Here is a 20,933-nt window from a genome sequence, read left to right as displayed (position 1 = left end):
AAAGGTGAGCAATGTTGGTTGCTAAACGGCAGCTAGTCTGGATTAAAAAAATTATCAGACAAAAATGATTGTAAACAAGTCATTTGAGTCTCTGAAGGTATTAATTTTCAAAAAGTTCTACAAAAGAAGTAGCTTTGCTCCAGTCTAAAATAATGTCTTGAATTGGTTGTTTACTTATAACCAAGCTGGCAAAAGCTAGCAGTCATGGTTCCATCACTATCAGAACTTCTGGGAAAAAGTCTCATCAAAAGGATATGTCAACAATGTCAACAGGTACATTCACCCATCAGCCTTTTTATACTGATAATTCAAGGGGACAAGTTTTTCCTCTGATTTGTTGTAAAAAAACAACTCAGTTTCAATTAAGGTTCTGTTTCTGGGCAGTTCTGCATACAAAAGATTTTTAAATAGAGAAGAGGTGAGTAAGAAATTGCTACAATCCCAAAGCTAGTAGAAACTATGAAAAACAACCATTGGATACAACTACAGATGCCTTAACATCTGTATAGGTATACATAGATAAATATCTGTTACATTCTTTTTATCATTCCTAGTAATGATTTCTTTTCCATTTCCAACAATGACTTTTCCAATTATTTTTCTTTACTTCATTTTAGGAAAACATTTGTGGCTGTTACATTCAGGAATACCCAAAAGATGGTCATTTCTCCAGTATATTTATTAGAATTATATCATAGCATTTGGATGGTGGAAGAATCCTTGCCAGAAGAGCAATTTCCTGAGGTGTATTAAAAATACTAGCACTTAATATTAAAGCTCAGTTCTTGGGATTCATAAGTAGACTGGTATCGTTACTTGATATAATTACAGCTGTGGACATCAATTTCTTGTCTGAAGAAGCACATAATTTAAAAATGATAATGAAAGTAAAACAGGGAAGCCAGTCTACACTTATCTAAATCTCTTCACAGACAATGTTAAAGACAGGGTAAGTTCTTTCCAAAAAATTACACTTGTCAGTAAGGCCTCATTCATTTATAAACTGGAAATATTTTTCACTGCATTTCAAATATCCAGTGAATGACATAATAACTAGCACTGCAACAGGAGAAAGGACACAATGTCCTTTTTTAGGAATCTGGACAATTTTATTTAAATATTTTTAAGGATTTGAGAGGGGAGAAATGTTAAAGTCTATTCAAGATAGCACAGCTTTTACATTTTTGCACTCCCCATACAACAGAATATGACTCAACAGTTCTTCCTTCAGTCCATTATGTGACATAAGGTCAGGATTAAAAAGTGCCCTGTATCCGAAAAAAACCCAACCCATGTCATCTAGCAGCAATGCAGGATTTGAAAATTGTCCTGAGATTTCCTGCAAGAGCCCTGAAGAGTCAAGAGCAGTGCCCAAGATAATTTTTACCTACTTAGAGCACACTCCTAGTGGCCCTGCATACAAATTCACAGCAGACCCATTAGCAGCACAGGGTGGTTCAGACAGTGATTTTTGTCATGATTCCCACCATTTCACAGTCAACAGACAAATGGAGCTGTATTTCTGGTTTGGACCAACTACTGCCCTTATATACAGTTAAACTACAGGAAACTCAAAGATACTCCATCATTGTTTTCAGAAATATTAGCAGTCTTTTAAATGAGAGTAGGTGTTAGACCTTCTGCTTTCAAATGAAACTACATTTATGGTATTTTCCTGATTAGGAGATATTTGATGCAAAACACATACTAAGTTGCTCAAAACCCCTCATTGTTTTCCTTTGCTTTTCATAGGGCAAATTATTAATTTGGCCCTCTCAAAACATCACTAACTCGGTAAGAACCATACAAAATAATTTCTATTTGCCATTTCTGCTGGTACATAGTTTCAGTGAGTTTAGGGGAGGTGTAACTGCACATACCTTCTGTCTGTAGGATATAGTTCCACAGTAATGACATCTAGAGAGTTCCATGCTGAGATGGTGAGGCCATTGTAGAGGCACAGCATACCTATCATCATGGATTCGCTGGTCCCAAACCACAGGAAAAAACAGCTGATACCAGAAAGAACCATGGAGCCACCTAGGTACAAGGCAGGTGAAACAAACATGTTGTGGAGTTTATTTAAAGAATAACCTTTATTTTGTCTAATATTTCTATGCACACAGTGTAGCTAAATAAGTTAATTTAACTCAAATTAAATATTTGAGTTAAAAACCCAAGAGATCTTCTCTACTGGTAAGGCCAGACAGAAAGACAAATGTTGAAGAAAGGAGGTCACAGAAAAAAATATGACTTCTCACATATCAAAATATATCCCAAAGTATTAAGTTGGAAGCCTCTTTGAATTACCAAAGCAAGATGCCTAAGCAAAACTACCCCTACTATTCTTTGTTCATCACCTTTTGCAATTGCATGAGACCTGTTCATATAATAAAAATGCTGTATTTATTTTAATGTATTTATATAGAGATATTGTCCTAGAAAATAAAGACAATGAACTACCACATAGTTATTTAAGTAAATTGAAAACAGATTTCTCATTGTAGACAATACACAGGAGATACCTTTCAACTGTGTTCCTATGCAAAATAGATAACAGACAAAGCACAGCTGATACTTTCCAGGAGCTGCTTCACTAGCTGAGAGTCACCTGTGCACATTTCTTTCCTTTCAGCTGGAGCAGAGATAAACCAATGGTCATCAGACTCCAAAATCTCATTCTAAATGCCTAGGTTATGGTCTTGTAAGATCTGTGGAAGAGCAAGTAGACGTGGCTACAGATCCTTTTTTTCCCTAGAGTTTCAAAACTGGGGGTTTTTAAAAACAGTATTTATGATGGCACATAAATTACATATCTGCAGAAAGAATGTTTTTCATTTCTCTAGCCAAACTCCTTGAAAAGAGGACATGTTACTTTTGATGTTCCCTGTACCAAAGTGAAGCCCCTACCTAGCATGGTTAACCGTCCTATTCGATCCATCAGGAGAGCAGACACAATATTTCCTGGTAACACTGCCAAAGTTCCCAGGAAATTAACAAAGTAGATCCAGTAGGCACTGTAGTCATCATCAAAAGAAATCTGGCATCCTGTCCTGATGTGAAAAAATGTGCAATTTATCAATTCACTGTCAACAAATTTATACTGCTCGAGATCTGTGGAAAGAAGAAAAAGAATAATTTCAGCTAACAGCAAACTCCATGTGCAACTTTTGATTAAAAACCTTTCAAATTCAAGCAAATTTAATGACAACTTGGAGCTTCCACAGCTTTGCAAAAAGGCATTAATTACTGCTGGTAATTTTGATAGTTTTTATCTTACTAGAAAAATTTGCAAAGCTCTTGAAAATGACAACTAAAGTCTGGAATTAGGAAGTTGTATTACTGTATTTTACCCTGTTGGACTGTATTTGGTTAAGGCCTTTCAGCACCAGCTGGTCTTGCATAAAATATGCTAGGTATCTGCAAGTTTCTATGACTCAGTCTTTCTCAGTATTAGGCCTGCTATTTCCTGATGAGACTGTGAATTGTGGTCAGTTTGGTTTGACTTCCTTTAAGTGAAATATTCTGGTGGAATTCAGTTTAAAATGATTTTTGTTTCTGAGAAGGCCTCATGGTCTTCAGCTTGCTAATAGATAAGCTACTCTATGCAGTTAATTCTTCTGCCAGTACCATTGCAGAGAATATCCCTATATTCCTTTTGTTTTTCCATTCCTTTTGTCAGCCTTATAAACCTGAATCAAAAATACCTTCCCTCTACATTAAGGTCATTGCTTGCTCAGAAACCTAGGTTTCTTACTGTTATGACAGCTGTAGTTACAGGAAAGTGGGAAGAAGTGTCCCATCTTTTCAACAAGCTTATTTGGCCATCTTCTACTTTCAGTTATATTTTATTAAACTGTATAAAAAGGAAGTCTTCTGTTTAAACATATGAAAATATGGATTCATATTTTTTTCACAATACTTAGGAGATTGTGAATTAATATAGGAGGAGATTGGGAATTAATATAGACTAGGTAATTTGAATCCTATATTCAGATTCCCCTGCCACAGAAAGCATAGTGAACAATGTATTTAGCCAGTCCCTTTTGGACTAAATAAAAATACAGTCATTAAAGCTACCAGTAAAGTGGTAAAATGCATTTTCTTCTCTCCAGACTGAATCTCTTTAGAGATGGTTGAAATCGAAGATGAAAAATAAATCACTTATTATGTGAATAAAATAAATGAATCATTTTCTGAGTCAATATTAGGACTGCAGTATCTCTTGAGCAGTGAGATCCATTCACTTCTCCGTTGTAACAAGCTAGCTGCTTTTTATATATTATTATTCTCATTATTATTCTTATTATTATACAAAAGGAGTTCTTGTATGTCTTATTAGAAATCCACAAATTATAAATGTAAGATGAAAACATGCAGCTGACCAATGAGTATTTGAGGCTCTTTCTCCTACCTGTGTTGTAGAAGGTGGTATTCACGAAAGTACAGTTCCTGAAGTATGTGTTCAGTGAAGTAATGTCTTCAAAATAACAGTTCTTAAAAAGTGAATCTTCAAAGGTTACTGATTTAAACTTCATCATAATAAACCTGCCCAATATAAAGAATTGCTGTCAGTTTACCTTCATAATTTTGAAATAGCAACAGATGCAGCTATTTAGATCTAAAAAATCTCAACTCCAGTAACAATGGTTCCTTTGATGCATTTTGCAGATCTGATCAATGATTAACTCATTCTAGAATACTATTGTTCAGAAGAAGAATTAGTAAGACAAATAGCTCCACATAGTTACTGGCCCAAACTGGTAATATAATTTGTTTGGTAATATTTCTGTTGTTACTTGTCTTTAATCATCAATCAAAACCAATGTCATGAAATACATGAGTCAGCCTTGTAAAATCACAATTGCTAGAAATTTGACATTACACCTGTAAACAGGGAGATCGTGCTTCAGAAATTAACACTGGGAAAAAACAAACACTTTCTAATACCAACAAGCTGAAAAAAAGAATTTTTAAAAGAATATGATTTGTCAGAGGAGCACACTGGTTACTGGGTTAGGCTCAAATGCAAAACATATCGGTTTTAAAAATTGTTTTCACAAAATGGCTATAGCATGAATAAAAAGTTATATTGCCAGTTACACAGTAGACACACAGCTGTAAGTATGTCCTCATTAATTCTGTGCCTATGGATACAATTGTAATTATAGTTATGATGTAAATTAAACGTAAACAATTTGCCGACAGCTTTTTTTTATTTCTGAACACCCTCCTTCCTACTGGCTCTCATTTAACACCTAGATTTTATCAAAATATAAATAGAAAAATCAGTGACAAATTATATTACATACAGTAACTTTCTACCCCGATGTCACTAGACTGAAGCAATGCTTTTTTGAGTAAGACGTTTTTAGTAAAATTCTACCAAATAACATAATTATGCTAACATCAGCAACCATAACAAATATGTGGAATGGCATCATCATTTTTATGATGTCTTTTATTTCACATGAAGGTATGGAAAAAAAGGACAGTTTTTTCTTCCAAACACAGACCCGACCTTATTCTAATCAAACCTAGTGTCACCAGCTAAGTGTTATTATAAGAAGTGTAATAGTAGGAATAAGAACACACACAAAAAAAATGCTATCTACAAAGGAGCAGGAATTAAATTCTTTCACAAATAAATTTGTTGGAAACACATCTTTATGAGAAAGGAGAGAGGAAGCTAGTAGCATTTATCACAGTAAGTGACTTACTAACTAATGAATTCTCTTTTTGTATTGGTCAGAAGAATAATGTTTTCAGCCCATTAGTTTTAGTTGCTATATCATTTCTCATTTGTGACAGACTGATTAAAATCAGGCTGGAGTTCTCATTATCATTTTTCATACAGCACTTTCCATTCTAAAATGTAGACTAGTTCCAGAGAAGAACAAAGAAAATATAGTGACTAGATTAGTCAGTTAAAACAAAAATGACAGACTACATGTTCTACATTCTTCTGATGCACTTTTTTTTTTTTTTACCTTTGTACAGGAAGTATGTGACTACATTAAAATTGGTGTCCCAATGATTTGAATTAAAACCCAACAGGAAAGCAATGTATTAAAAAGTCAAGTATTGATGGATCTTCTCATTAAGAAAGAACAAGAAGGAACAGTGAAATTGAGAGTGAGTAGGGTATTGAAACATTTATGAAGCAAGGATATCGAATGGGTTCACACCTCCTGGAAAATGTTTTGTGAATCCCAAATAACTCTCAGAGGCATATTAAATTTGCACATTTGAAAGAGTAAATTACTGATTTAGCATAAATTAATGCTAGATTTAGTGTTTTACAAGAATATTCTGTTTCAATTGATGCAACCTCAATTGATGCAGTTACAGACAGTTCTTTGATTTTGGGACAACATCTACATTCTGGAAAGGAATGGGACTTGGAAGCTATGGCTAGGTTGAAAATTAAATAACAACTATTTTTTTTTCAGTTCGTAAATCTTTAACTATGTCAAAACTCAAGCACTACTACTACTACTACTACTACTACTACTACTACTACTACTAAATAATCACAAAATAATAAATTTTATTCATTTACATATAGATTTTTGTATGGAAATAATAATTACTTATTATCATGACTTCCAGCACACCATTCACATGGTTGGTGTGTACATTTCTTAATAGAAACCAGATACCTAAAACAGCTGTGTTTAATTTTCCCCTAAGTTATCTAGTTATTTGTGAAGTCCAGATATAGCCTTAATATATTTGCCTTTGGCTAAAAAAATCACAAAAGGCATTGCCAGAGTGGTGTTTCCCATTTCAGAGCTGTTCATGCTTTTCATTGGTCTATGGTAATGTTTAGCTTTAATTTTTCTGTGATAAGATCCTTACCTCCCAATGTTCAGCCTGTTCACAGAAGTGTCTATCATCAATAAAAAAAGAAGCAGCAACAGAGATGAAAGTACATCTTTGCCCAGCTCCCTACAATATACTGCATATGTTGGATCTGAAAACCTTTGAATCCCACTGTGAAAGGAAGTAAAATTGACGCAGCCTTTTTGGTCTGTTTTGCAGGAAGACAAGGAAGCTGGGTTTGCATGGTGGATCCTCACACAGGAACCATAAGGGCATGTACATTTCTTCCCATGCCCATGAGTCATAAGAAATTAAAAAAAGAAAAAATATTTACTAAAAGGTAACAAAACCATCTATCATTACCTCATGGAAAAAACTGGGTTATTAGGATGAGCTTTAAAACATGCATCGGTTTATTCCAACTAAGCCAAGATAATAGGAAACCTCTAGACCTGTCATTGATGTATTCTCCGTTGCTGTGAATCTGATTTTCCAGAGTGAAGTTGAAGACGAAATGTGAGACCTCCTCATTGCGGAAATGTTTCACTCGGGATGCATACTCGTCTGACTGCAGATGTTTAATGACATCAGGAAACCAGACAGATAAGCCATAGTAGCTGGGGAAAAACAGAAAAACTTCAGGCACCAATTTCACTCATTCAGAAATCTGTGCGAGGTGTGAATGAGCAGCTGTCTTGGACACTTATGTGATTGAGCTGTTGCTCCATCACAATAAAATCCTCCATAATATAGAATTATTGAAAGATGTTGACACCAGAATAGGTCAGTTTTTCAAAGAAGGTATTCCTGATGAGTCAGGTTTGCAACCAAGAACAGACTAACTGACAAACATAGCATTTTGTGGAATGATCCTGAATAAAACAGATGATCACAGCATCAGAAATTTACATGCAGATAATTTTTCTGTCTGTCAAGACTATAAAAAATGGTTTGATCTCAACCACTCTTACCCAAAAGACAGGGTGAACCACACAGCTGTAAGTTTGATCGTATTATCCTTCACTGGGTAGTTGAAGCATCTCATAAATGTCAACCAAATCTGTAAATCATTATGAAACACATTTATTTACATATCTTGACTTATTTTGAACAGTTTTCTTAAAGGCTAGAAGATATTTATTCTTATTTGCTTGCTTCTTCAGGGCATGAGAGAGAACAAATCATCTTCTGGCTACACTTCTTTTGATGCAGCCCAGGATGTGATTTGCTTTCTCAGCTGCAAGAACATATTGTAGTCTCATATCAATATTTTTGTAACCACTGTGGACTATGTACAAAAATTCAGCCTTATCTTGATCACCTCAAACTTTCTTCATCTCTAGACAGCTTCATTTTACTTTCTCAAATAAGCCAGGGGTTTTCTCAGAAATGTTTTCTTCTCACTTCCCAGTATTAGACAAACTATATTCCATAATTAGACAGAGCTACAATCACAGTTTGATATATTGTAACCTACTATGGCTAGAAATTCATGCCTGCACTATATGAGGAAAATGTGGCACTATTACAGGGGCAGAGACAGTATAGCTGAACTGACTGAGAGTGGTGTTCTCATCTCTCCATGAAGAGAGGAGAGGAGAGGAGAGGAGAGGAGAGGAGATAAAGGATGTGAGCCAACCAAGCTGCAGCTCCTTAAAAGCTGGTTTAGTATGATGCCAAATCATAATATTTTAGTCTTCAAGTGCTCCATTTTTGGTCACTAATTCTAAAAGTAGTTTCTGGATTTTTTTTTCCCTGGGGAAAATTTGACTTTTCCTAACAAAGTAACTTTGTGACAAATCTTGGTTTATAGCACTTCGTCATAGTTCTAGAGAGCTTGAAATGACAGATTTTTAATAGCTGTGAAAAGACAGTTTTGAACTTTTAAAAGATTAATTAATGAGGACTGTTTCAATTTTTGTTGCAAGGCTCAAAGATATACTATGTAATTTTGGTTTTACAGAAAAATTAACAAAAGGATAAGAAGCACAGTCCCAGCAAGCTTGTATTAAAATCTGAAATAGTTCTAAAATACTTTTCTGGTAAAACATTTGACATACCTAAAAATATATGCAGATAAAATGCCTTATAAAGGCATTAATGTACATAATTTATTAATGAATTTATAATTTTTAACTAATGTGGCTGCCTCGTGTTCCTCCTGATAATCTTTCTTCTCCTCCTATGTCACCTCCTTCCATACATATATTTTGATCCACATTCTCAATACATAGTTATTTTGTGCTGCTTATGAATATCACCATGTAATTATTAGCCATCAGTTTTGTGAGGACGAATGCAGCATTTTCCTCTTCTGAAGCTGGAATAAGCTCCATGATTCACCTGCATTGTTATGGGTCAAGAAACCAAAACCTTACACTGGTTCCTGATTCTCTCAGTTGCATGGAAAATGTAGCATTGCAGCTATCAACAGCAGGAGCGCAGCAAATCTGCCTGATTTATGAAAGTTAATTTAAAAGGAAGAAGGTGATTACAGAATGAACAGAGGCGTTGTTACTTACACCATACAGCTCTGTGCGGATCCTTACAAAACACCTTCTGTACCAAGTTCCAGTATCACTCTCAATTTCTATGAGCTCATCTATCTGTTTAGGTGTTTTGATTCTGGTAACCTAGAAATGAAAACAGAACAAAAATGTTTGTAGTTTCTGGAATCATGAACTGCCTATGGAGGAGTATTGGTGGGGTTTATTACACCCCATCTGCTAAAAATGAGCAGATACTCAACCTGTGTCTACACTAGACATGTTTTAGATTTATAAAGTAATATTAACATATTGTAATGCCAAAGTCTAAAAATGCAACAGTTTCAGAAAACTCTATTTTCAAGGCATATAGAAAATACATTTCCTCTGGCTATAATAAGCTGTTGCTGTCATATTCTTCTAGAGAGTTGTTTTATATACCTGAGGCCACAAAGGATAAAACATTAATTTCATCCACCAGTTAACCGTGCCCAGAATTTGCCTTCAAATTGTTTCTGACTTGCTATCAAAACATTATTGGAAGTCATTTGATTAAAGACACAGCAATGAAAACAGAAGTATTCAAAATGTCATGCATTAGTAGTTGGACAAGCTTTTTATTATTTTGTTATTTTTTCTAGTGTTATACATGGAACTTAATGAAGAGAGAAGAAGTTAGGTAAAATTATCTGGAACCATGCATATTATTGCTGTTATGAACAGTCATCTACTTATCTAAAGTGAAATGAGATAAACAGACATCAGGGAAAAATACTGAATACTGAAAAATACTGACGGAGAATATAATGCATCCGGCAATGCTAGTTTTTACTTTTACTCTTGTGTAGCAGAACCAGGATGTGGTTCTGTTACAGAAGAGAGTAAAACAAAAATTAAAGGAAAAAAAAAACAAACTAAAGAAAAAAGAAAAATTAAATGGTAGAACCATGTCTTTCCAGATACAGGACTTGACAAGCATATACTACTGTATGGTTTTTGTTTTAGTTTCTTCTCTGGTCCCAGCTTCATAATGATATCACAAAAGGTAGTGTATTCATCCACAATTTATTTTAACAGAAGATGAGTAGAGAACAGAAAGAAAATTAATAAAATAGGGAAAGGGACTGACACAGAAGGAAGGAGAAAGCAAAAGACTGCATGTTTGGTGTTTGGCTGCAGTTTCTGAAGTTAAACATAGCTTCTGTTTCTCCTTAACAGAATGAGGACAACCCCTGCCCCCATCTCCAATGATCACAGTGGATTACAAGACTTCAGTATATAGCAATATTGATGATAAAGGTCAAGGTTTGAGCCCACTGCTTTTACAGATGTATACTGTTTGAGATGCAACAGCAGCCTCATGCCATGAACAAGAACACAGAAAAGCCCATTTAGCAGTTTGAGGTATAACTGCCCTCATTTCTGAAGTACTACAGCTCTCTGTTTTGCCAGATGATGACGTTATCAAAAGCCTATAAACTTCTTGTTTATAACCTCTTCCAATAATCGAGTCCGCATCATTGCATTGCTCAAGCAATACAAGCTTTACAAGCAATACTCAAGCTTTTCTTAAAAAGACTGGGTCAAGTCCTCAAAAAGTATCTGGTATCTCCTACGTACAGAAATCCTTACATACTACTCCACTGGGCAGAAAAGGAATGCCTTTTGAGTCTCACTCTTGTGGGCTAAGGCACAGCATTTTCATTGTACTGGGCACCTGACTCGGTTGGAGCTGTGGAGATTGAGGGAAACATATGTATCCTGGGACCACTGTATGTGACTGGGGACAGAAGTTCCCTGGCCTTGGTGATTCTTTAACATACATATGAAAAGTCCTATTGAGTCAGGATAATAGTCCATCTGGAACATGCAAATTCGGCATGTCAGTGTATGAAGAATGAAAAAACACCCAAACCCAGAAAAGGAAACATATTTTAATGAAAATGATGCTTCTGTTTAAAAGCAATGATTAGAAACATGTAATGTTTTAAATTTTAAAAAATCAAGACTTGCTGCAAAGAGAAGTATTTACAGGAAAAAGAATTAATAAATGGTAATTGAGGAGTAGAAAAAGTTTTGATTTTAAGGATGCAAAGTTTTTTTTTTTTGCTTAAATGTTTAAACAAAGAGATCTAATAAATAGGTATTTTAAAAACCCAAGAAGATAATAAAGCATGTACATAAATGTCTAACTTTGGTAGTTCCATGATTGAAGATACTATCAATTTATTGGTGTTAGTGTCACTGCTTTCAGGACAAATTCTTCAAAGTATGAAGAGCCACCCTCTGAATTAATTCAAGAACCAGAATATTCCATTTTGGTTTAACTCTAAATCCAACTACTTGTCCGTTGATGCCGTCTCTTTCTAAAGGCTTGAAAATAATCACCTCAATAATATAAGTAACAAGAATAAACATAACTTGTGAAAAAGAAAGCTTCTAGAAAAAGATAAAATCAATACAATACAGAAAAATGCATAAAAGAAAATTACTCTAAAAGTATAGGTGTAATAGAGAAAAAGTTAAATCATCTGTAGAGTCAGAAAACATACTATCAAAGGGTGTCTGATGTAACTAACAGCATTGAGGAAAATAGTAAAGCACAAGTCATAGAATGGCATTGGGTAAGAAAATGAGGAGTATAGAAAGTTTAGGAGAAGTATGTGAATAAATTACTGGGAGAAAATGTCACAATATTGAGGACTAACAGAAAAAAACCAGAAACTAAAAGGGTGTCAAACAAATTATTCATAAGTTCTTTGCTTTCTGAGTTTCATGAGATGAAGTGCTGATGTTATACAAAAAGAAGAGGATGATGCATTTTTCTAATCATTTTAATGCAAGCTAAAAATAGGGACTTCTATATATGTCTAACCTTGACAGACAGTGCAGTATTTCTAGTCTCAACTTGATATGTGCAGTAGAGTTTTCCTAATGCTTAGGGCAGAAACGGGCAAAATTAATGGCTGACCAATTTGCAAAAGTGACTGTAGATAAAGTGTCAGAGTGTCACATTTTAACAACCATGGAGGCAAAGGCTTGTCAGATCACAAGAGCTGGAAACAAGCAGCACGTGCTTTGTTTTGTTCTCGACAGCTGCTTTAGGACCTGATTATGATTACGTCAAAGTGACTTTCCCAGGAAAACCCCTAAAATTATGAGCTAACAAGTGACCTAAGTGATGTCTACGGATGGGAGTGTAGTCCAGTACCTGCTTGGATCCTTTTTGCTTCTCTCCCTAACATGAAAAGATGTTGATTAAAGAGACGCCCCGGGGTGTTAGACCAAAAAGCCAGAATATGCTACTCTCCCGTGAGGACGGAATCCCCAGCTCTGCCTGCAGACCAGCGGACAAAGCTGCATCACCCTCCTTCTCCGTGCCACGCCTGGGAGCAGCGGCGGCGTGGGCGCGACCCGTCGATTTCTCCCCACCTGAGCTGATTCTTCTTAATAAAGGCATTAAAAAGGAGAAAGATCTCCTGCCCATTTATTTCAGCTCGGGGGCTCGTCCGTGAGAGGTTTATCCTTCCGCCCACATTTTCTCAAACACATTTCTCTCTTCTTCCTTGGTATTTAAACCAATACTAAAAGGGGACAGGGTCAGCGCTATGGCTGACTGTGAAATCAGTCAGTGAATATCAATAGTAGCAGAAAAAAAAACCCTGGAGTCACCAGGAGCAGTCATATTCTGTCTGAGAGCTGCTCAGATCAGCAAGAGCCAATTGTGAAATTACACCATAGCTGTATGGTGTTAGGCAAATCCCTTTACTCGTAAATTAAATCAGAAAATAAAATATTAGATTAGGTGGGATTAGGAGTACGTCACCAGTGTACCAATAAATGTGGATTTAACATGGTAAATATGCTAACCATCTTTCTTTCAAGTTAAATATAGGAATTCTTGAGCTTCTTTGTGGAAAGGTTTAAATGGAAGCAATGGAAACTACATTCAATGCAGCAAACTGCAAATCTCAGTGGAATATAAGTTATGTGGTCAGATGGGCATTCCTCAAGACTGCCTGCAAATGCAGAATCTTTAAGAGGATTTCTTAATTGAGTTACATGTGTGTTAAAATAAGAAGAAAGCTTCTGGAACAGGAAAAACATCCCACACATGGCTCTCAGGGAGCAGAGTGTACATACCGCCACAGCACTGCACAAGCTGGAGAGGCCAACTGGATTTCAAAGCAAGGAAGTGCTGTGTGATCCTACAGACAATATTGTTTTATATAGTCTTCATAAATAACAAAGATGCCATAAAAAATTCCATTTTTGAATTGGACATTTCTCCTCTAGTAGAAACAACCCATCAATACTTTAAATAGGGTTTTATAATTAAACCTCAACAAAATGAGTTTGAGCCTCCCAGACATTTTGAGAATATTATATGTTTGAAATTACTATTTCATAGAAATGAAGATGTAGTTTTTAAAAACATTGTTTTACCTGATAAGAATGGGAAAAAATTAAAAATCCTAAAGACAAAACAGCTAACTAATTTGGACTATGTGCCTACTCTTATTACTCAGGGTCAAAATTTAATAAATAAAACACAGGTAGAATCTATTAGCTATCTTGGTTCACCAGATAAAATTATCATGCTGTGGCTTCATATGCTCATGAATATCCTGGCAAAAGGCTGATTTCTTAGCAGACGTTGTATATACAACAATTTCAGAAGGAATTCACAATACTTTTTATTTAGTCATTTAGAGTGAAAAAAAATTTGCTTAGCCATTTAGAGAATTAATATTGATTGCTTAAGCTGACCTCACCAGTCAGGAGGCTTGCTGATGTGATAGGTAATTAGCTTTAAAAGCAATACTCACAGTGAAGACTTTCTCAGGCTGACCACGAGCACGCATGTTTGTGTCATGAATTTGCTTGAGTATCATCCAAGCTTCATCATGTTTTCCAACCTAAATGTTAGAACAAAACATTAACGTGCAACATATTTACAAGTTGAGTTACTACCTACAGTCCCTGAATTTTCTAAATGCCTGCTTGGTAGAAGTCATGATATAAAGCAGAAATAATTTTCACTGGAATCTAGAAACCGTTTGGGAAGTTATACCTCCAGCAGGAACCGTGGGCTTTCCGGCATAAAGGTGAGGGCAACCACAGAAGATACACAAGGCAGTGCACAGACAATCACAAATACTCGCCAGCTGTGGAACTGGTAGGCAGAACCCATGCTGAAACTCCATCCTGTGGAAGCAGAAATTCACACAATGTAGACAAATAAGGAGTATTATATGTGTTATCCTATATATGTTGCTTCTTGGACATGCAAAATGATACCTATATTTGAAAAAACCTGACTGATATATTTCCACAAATATTTGGCATCTAAAAAGTAGTTTTACACTATGACTTTTAGCCTTTTGCATGTTACTAGTCATACTGGAAAGTGGTTGTATTATGGATGAAAGACTTTCTTGTCTTTCAGAGAGGAAGAAGCTTCTTTCAATTCTCTTAGCAAAATCTCTATTAAGGTATTTATGTGAGCCAAACAGGAACATTATCACCATGCATAAGAATATATATACAAATATATATAAAAAATGTAAATGTCAATGTAAATATAAATATAAATATATAAATAAATTATATATATATGTATATATATATATAAACCCCCAAATTTCTATGAACAATGGAAGTAGAGAGACTTAAAAATCTATACACAAATTATATATTTTATGGAATTGCTTTCCTTAACATTAACTTTTTCTACAAAGTTGATTTCAATAGTCTTAGTAGGAATCACCCAGGTGAAACTGGAGGACTAGTAGTTCAACTTTTTAATAAAATATCTGGCTAATTGGTATATTATGACTGGACTACTGAAATGTTATAATTATCAGAAAACTAAGAATTTTTCTTAAGAAAAAGTACTATTTGCATAGCTACCTTGCCTTTTATTCATGAGCACAGCAGAGTTTTTCAAGTAATATTTTCAAGAATACCTTATTAAAGGGTAAGTGGAAGATAAGAATAATGGTAAAGGACAGAAGTCGTCACTGGAAGAAAATGAAATCTTGGGTAATGAAAGAACTGATACACTGGATTAATCTAGTATTTGCTACCTGTTTTTTCTAGGCAAAGATATAGTTAAATCCATCTGGATGCCAGGAAACAACTGGTAGGACATAGTACCAAATGGCCTATTAAACAGTTCTCCAAATGAGGTATTTATGTAAGAAATGTAAAGTACGTTTTGGAATATAAAGATTCTATGCTGTGGTTCATAAACACATTGAGAAAAAATATCTTTCTCATATTGATGTATTTATATACTACTACATGAAAAGTACTGTCAACCCATGACTTATTTTTATTCTTTATCAATGGTTTGGTGAAACATCTTGATGAGCAGATGTGGGAATGGGTGTATTTCTGGTCTTCTACAAACATCTTATATTTCTGAAATTACATCAGTTTACTCTGCAGCCATTTAGAACTGCCACCTTTACCTCAGGGAGAAAAGGATAAAATCTGTAAGAGTGTTGGCAATGATCTTGGAATCCCATGTAATTTTTTTCAAGTAAGGCTCCATATGAACATTATTGCTCAAAATATCCTTCCAACTAAACAAGGATGTCTAAAAATTAACATTAGATTTTATTCCAAAATAAACTTGGTATTAAAACTTACAAATAAAATTGTAAATAAAACAAAAGCAAAGACATAAAAGTGTATTAGAATTCACATTTTATTGATTTTTGAAAATGTTAACATTTGATCTTATGGAATTTCAAGACTTAAATCATGTGGGTTTATTTTACATCTAAATTTTGAAGGGAAGAGGTAAGAAAGTAAAGAAAGGTTTACAGTGTGTTAATGAAGTAATTAGAGACCACACCTGTGTTTTGGATATTGCGTACACATTCTGAAAATAGAATCACATTCTTCATTATGCAATTTAAAGTATAAAACAAAATCACCTGATGCAGAATTTACAAAATAATTTTTTGGTGAAATTAATTTTTGGTCTGATCAGTGAGTTGATCTGAATCTTTGTGCAGCTGTGCAATTGTTAATGCTGCAGGGAAGGCAGCACAGGAGGGGAGTTTTTATCTTTCAGAACATTCAGTATCAGCCAAGGTACTGGCTTTTGTTGTTACTAGAAACAGTTCCAGGAATACAGAAAGCCACTGTTATAGTTAGGCAATCTGCCTTTCACAGCTCCAGTTTATGTTTTATAAGATTGAGTTGTATAAAGGGCAGTTCTACAGTAAATGAAATCAACCTTACTTTATACCTGTTATAAAGCAACAGCAGCACCTTGTGCTGGAAAATGTTCTCAATAATTTATCTTTAGCAGTCATTTATTAATATAAGTGAACCATACTACATTTAATTAAAAACAATAAATGCGCTGTTCATTCTGCTGTCATTGTGACAACCTACAAAACATCTTCTTTATTCCTCAAAATACCCGAGGGACACGCCAAGTGAAATGTTCATTATAGTTTTTATTGCTTTTGTTCCATCTTTTTCACTATGTACTGTATTAGCTGCTGCAATTTATCTTGTGATTTAATGTATCTACTGAATTAATAAAAGAGAAATGTCATTATTATAAAAAGCAATTCACAGAAAAAAAAGCAGGAGCTGCACAGAGCTTTCTGAAGGTTTTTTCTCCCATATATTCCAGCACTAGCACTAGATCAGCAAAACAAACATGTATTTCAAATGCACAGCAAGTTTTGATTTATTTTTATATTTAACACATCCTTTTTCCCCAGGTCATGAACTAATCTGGATAATGGAGCTATTAGAGCAGCTCTGAATTTAGCTCACAAAGTGGCTTTCATTCCCTTTGTACGCAAGTCTTGGAAGTAAATGAAATTGTGTTCTTGGCTGTAAGTCAATCTCCTTCTCCCCTGATTCACAGCAAAATAGCAAAGGCGCAGCAGCACTACATGGCTGCATTCAGTGCCCTGCTCAAAATGGATCCACCCTTGCACCCTGGCTATGGTGTACTCAAGAGTCATTAGTCATTAGTCATTAGTCTCATTAATCTCAAGAGTCATTAAGTCACAATGTTGCATGAATTGCAAAACATTTGTCCCAAATGCATCTTGGCAGTAAGGTACTACAGAGCAGCCCAAAACCTGTGATGGCTGAATCTGAAGCTGCTGCAGGAACGTTTGTGCTAAATCTCACCCTCCTGCTTTCCTGGCTGCTGGAAAAGGCCAAGTGAAAAACAGACATGGCAATTACTGATTACAGAAACACAGGAGCACAGTGGAGCAAAATCAAAATGCACAAGATGTTAATTTGTATCCAATCACCAATTTATGAGTTGAGCACAATGTCAACAAAATCTTGTCTCACAGAACAGTATACTATCAGCCTGATAATATTAATATATCAAAAAGATATAAAATTCTTGCTCCAAAAGAGAGAAAAGATGGAACTTCCTGAATATATACAGAGGGAAACCTGTGCACATTGAGATGAATTTTATGAATATATAACATTTGATAAACAGCAAGTGCATTTGAGCACAAGGATCCTCTCCTACAGTTTGTGGGGATTATTTGCTTAACTGTCCACAGTAAGGGTTGCAAGGAACATCATAGATCTCTACAAACTCATACATGTTGCACTAAATTGAAAGTGGGCAATGAAAAACATGGGTGCCCACAGGCTCTGCATAAATACTGGCTAGCAAGGAGACAGTTGATATATACCAGAGGAATAAAGTTGTGAACACCTTTCTAAGACACTAAAGTTGGCAAAAAAAATCCAATCAAATATTGTGATTTTATGGCATGGTTAGCTAAAGGCTGAGAATTTTGACAATTTTTGTTCAGTATGAATAAGAGGAACTAGATTCGTGGCAGTGTCATAAATTGCCAAAACCTGATTTTTCATAGATTTCTGTCTTTTAGTAGATCAAAGGAGAGAGTAGATGCAGAAACATACTTAAAAATTACAGACTGGGGAGAAAGAGAAACAATGAACTTACATTAATTCATAGACTTCATAGATTCTTCCAAAGAATAATTTACATTATTTTTCGCTTTTCTCATTTCTGTTTTGCCATACAGCCTTTGGTCAGAAGTCAGCTTTTTAGCTCTCATTCACAATGTTTTTGTTTGAAATATTTATGGTAACCAAGAAGCATGATTGCTCAAAATTGTCACTTGGTGGCACTGTTACCGTACTCAATACAAATAAAGCTAAAAAACTATTGCAGAAGGCTTTCACTATCAAATGCTGCTGTTTTGTCGAGTATTTCCCAATCTAAGGCTAAAGCAAAATTTTGAGGACTGGAAATACTTTGAAGCTTGCATCATTTAAGTACCTTATTATTGCACTTATATTTTTGATTCCCTGGCATTACCAAGTTTAACTGTCAGTGTCATCTAGGATTTGAGACCATATATTGTAGTGCTATTTATTAGAATAAAGGTGAAACATCACTGAAACTGAAAAAAATAAAAGTTCAGGCAATTTTTGTAGCTGAGGAAAATCCGATACACATTTTTACAAAGCTGGATGGAAACCATGATTTTATACAATCGCAGAAATGATGTTTTCAGAATTCTTCAGTGTTGTATTACTGTAAAATTCCAGTAGCAAAAAGTAGAACACTTGTCTTTTCTGTGATTAAATTATTAATATTACATGGGAAAAGCAGTGTTATTTTTAGCCTGTGTAGAGAGTTAGGTACTCTACAAACCTAGTCTCTGCAGATCAGCTGCCAGTAATTTCTGAAGAAGGAATTTGGAAATGAAATAGCTGAAGTGTGGTGGGCCATGATGGAGTGAACTTAACAAAGGTGCATGGTTCTCTAGCTAAGTGTAACTACCCTTTGAGGCTCACCAGTTCAGTGGAAGGAGAATATAGAAGAGTTCAACAGATGTATTTTTCAAACACAATAGACTCAGACTTGTCTGCTGACACTTAAAACGTGATGAGAAGGAACAAAGCATTTTCTAAAGACATATTTCCTCTGTCACAGAGGAAGGTTTGTCAGCACAGACCCAAGTCACTCCTCTGTGCTAACATTGACATGTGTATCTGAAGACCTACAAAAACCAGGTCTTCAGCCACTCCAGTGGCAGTATTTTGTATTCCAGCAAACCGCAGGACAGCTGCAAGAAGAACTGATCTTGCGGAGAAAATAATTTTCTCTCAAATACTATCACACCTATTCCTGCATAGCACTGTAATCCAGGTGTAGTACCCCTGATCAGTGCCATCAACAGTCCACTTTTTAAATTTCTCTAATGCTGGCTGTAGAACGGCCCTGAAAATTTTATCTTTCATTAAGGAGGATGTTTGTGCATCCTCATACCTCAGACAATGACGTGGTATGATATGTGCCCAAAATCTGAGGTTTAGTAATGACAAGTAAGGCTTTCACTTACACAGAAATGTAATAATAAATGTAATAATGTATGAGGCCTGATAGGAAAAAAAGGACCCACAAAAATTAGTTTATAATCAGAATAATTATAAATGCTGGGGTGAAGGTAGATGTGTGGGGAAGGTAAGGGAAATTTGTAAGTTTGTACATGGTTTGAAATGCTCTGTCTGAAATCTGACTTTCATTTGGCCCTGAGGTATGGCTGTATTAAGATGCTGTAACTCACAGTAGTCAGTGCAGTCAAGAAGATAATATTTAAAATGAAGAAGAAATTAACATAATCATATAAGAGAATTAAAGCAGTATCCCTAATAAGAGAACTGCAGGTACCCAATTGCCTGGTCATGTTATCTGTCTAATCTTGTCAGAAGTGGCAAGGGGTGTCTAATAACTGGTCTATCTATGGTTATGAAATCAGAATCTCTCTTGCCTCCCTAGTAGATAAATACTAAAACCTGTAGGGTCTTGAAGCAGGCTGTTGCCAGTACTGGGCCTGATGGGAATGGCATGCCTGTGTCTTGAGTTGAACAAAGGAAGCTATTCTTGCACTTCAATTTTCTTTACTGGGAAGGATACTGGGCCAACCAAATAAAATAGAGACATGAATATGACTTATTATCCATTCATGTTATGAAGTCTAACAGAGCAGAAGAGAAGTTAGAAGTTATACAGAACCAGAGAGCAAGGACTCACAAACTGAATTGACCATTATAAATTTTCTACATATTCACCCTATATAGCCTCCTTCAGGGGTCTATCCCAATTATTCAGAATGTATAGCTGTTCCAATAGCTATAACAAACAATGGCAAAAAAGTAAAGAGTATTCACAAGAAGCAGCTTATGGTATTTTCAGAATTGTTTTTGCCTCTTCAGCCCTTTCTATATGACTGAGAAAGTATGATAGCAAATGCATTCACTTACAGTTCACAGAGCTGGACAAATTACATTTCAACTAATGTAAAGCAGCAGTAAAATAAATTATCACCTTTACAGATAAACAGCAGGTTAAAAACAAAAAGCCCTTGACTTAGTACCATTTGCAGGAATAATTCTGTATTGAATGGTAGCTGTAGGAATTAACTGACATCAAAACAATTGATAGAAGAGGAAGATTTCTCTGCCTTTTAAGTTATCTTGTACAGAGGCATACACACTTATGCCGTTCAGTTTGTCTCCAAGCCACCACCCTGCATAACATCACCCCACTTGTATGGCAAGTTTTTGGCAATCTGT

General features: G+C 35.2%; 1 protein-coding gene across 2 annotated transcripts in view; it reads right to left on the bottom strand.

The window, feature by feature from the left end:
* SV2C (synaptic vesicle glycoprotein 2C) overlaps positions 1-20,933 on the bottom strand; it is a 113,533-nt gene that overhangs the window by 17,379 nt on the left and 75,221 nt on the right. For both annotated transcript variants that reach the window (XM_039729935.1, XM_039729934.1), the window contains exons 5-12: positions 14,386-14,519; positions 14,141-14,230; positions 9,348-9,458; positions 7,797-7,885; positions 7,278-7,442; positions 4,415-4,548; positions 2,911-3,114; positions 1,881-2,040 (exon numbers count right to left, since the gene is read on the bottom strand). In XM_039729935.1, coding sequence (XP_039585869.1) covers positions 1,881-2,040; positions 2,911-3,114; positions 4,415-4,548; positions 7,278-7,442; positions 7,797-7,885; positions 9,348-9,458; positions 14,141-14,230; positions 14,386-14,519 — 1,087 coding nt within the window. The remainder of the gene's footprint in view (positions 1-1,880; positions 2,041-2,910; positions 3,115-4,414; positions 4,549-7,277; positions 7,443-7,796; positions 7,886-9,347; positions 9,459-14,140; positions 14,231-14,385; positions 14,520-20,933) is intronic.

This window comes from Passer montanus, unplaced genomic scaffold (genome assembly GCF_014805655.1).
Source record: "Passer montanus isolate IOZ18808 unplaced genomic scaffold, ASM1480565v1 scaffold7, whole genome shotgun sequence".
Taxonomy (NCBI): domain Eukaryota; kingdom Metazoa; phylum Chordata; class Aves; order Passeriformes; family Passeridae; genus Passer; species Passer montanus.
This window is presented reverse-complemented; position numbering and strand designations above follow the sequence as displayed.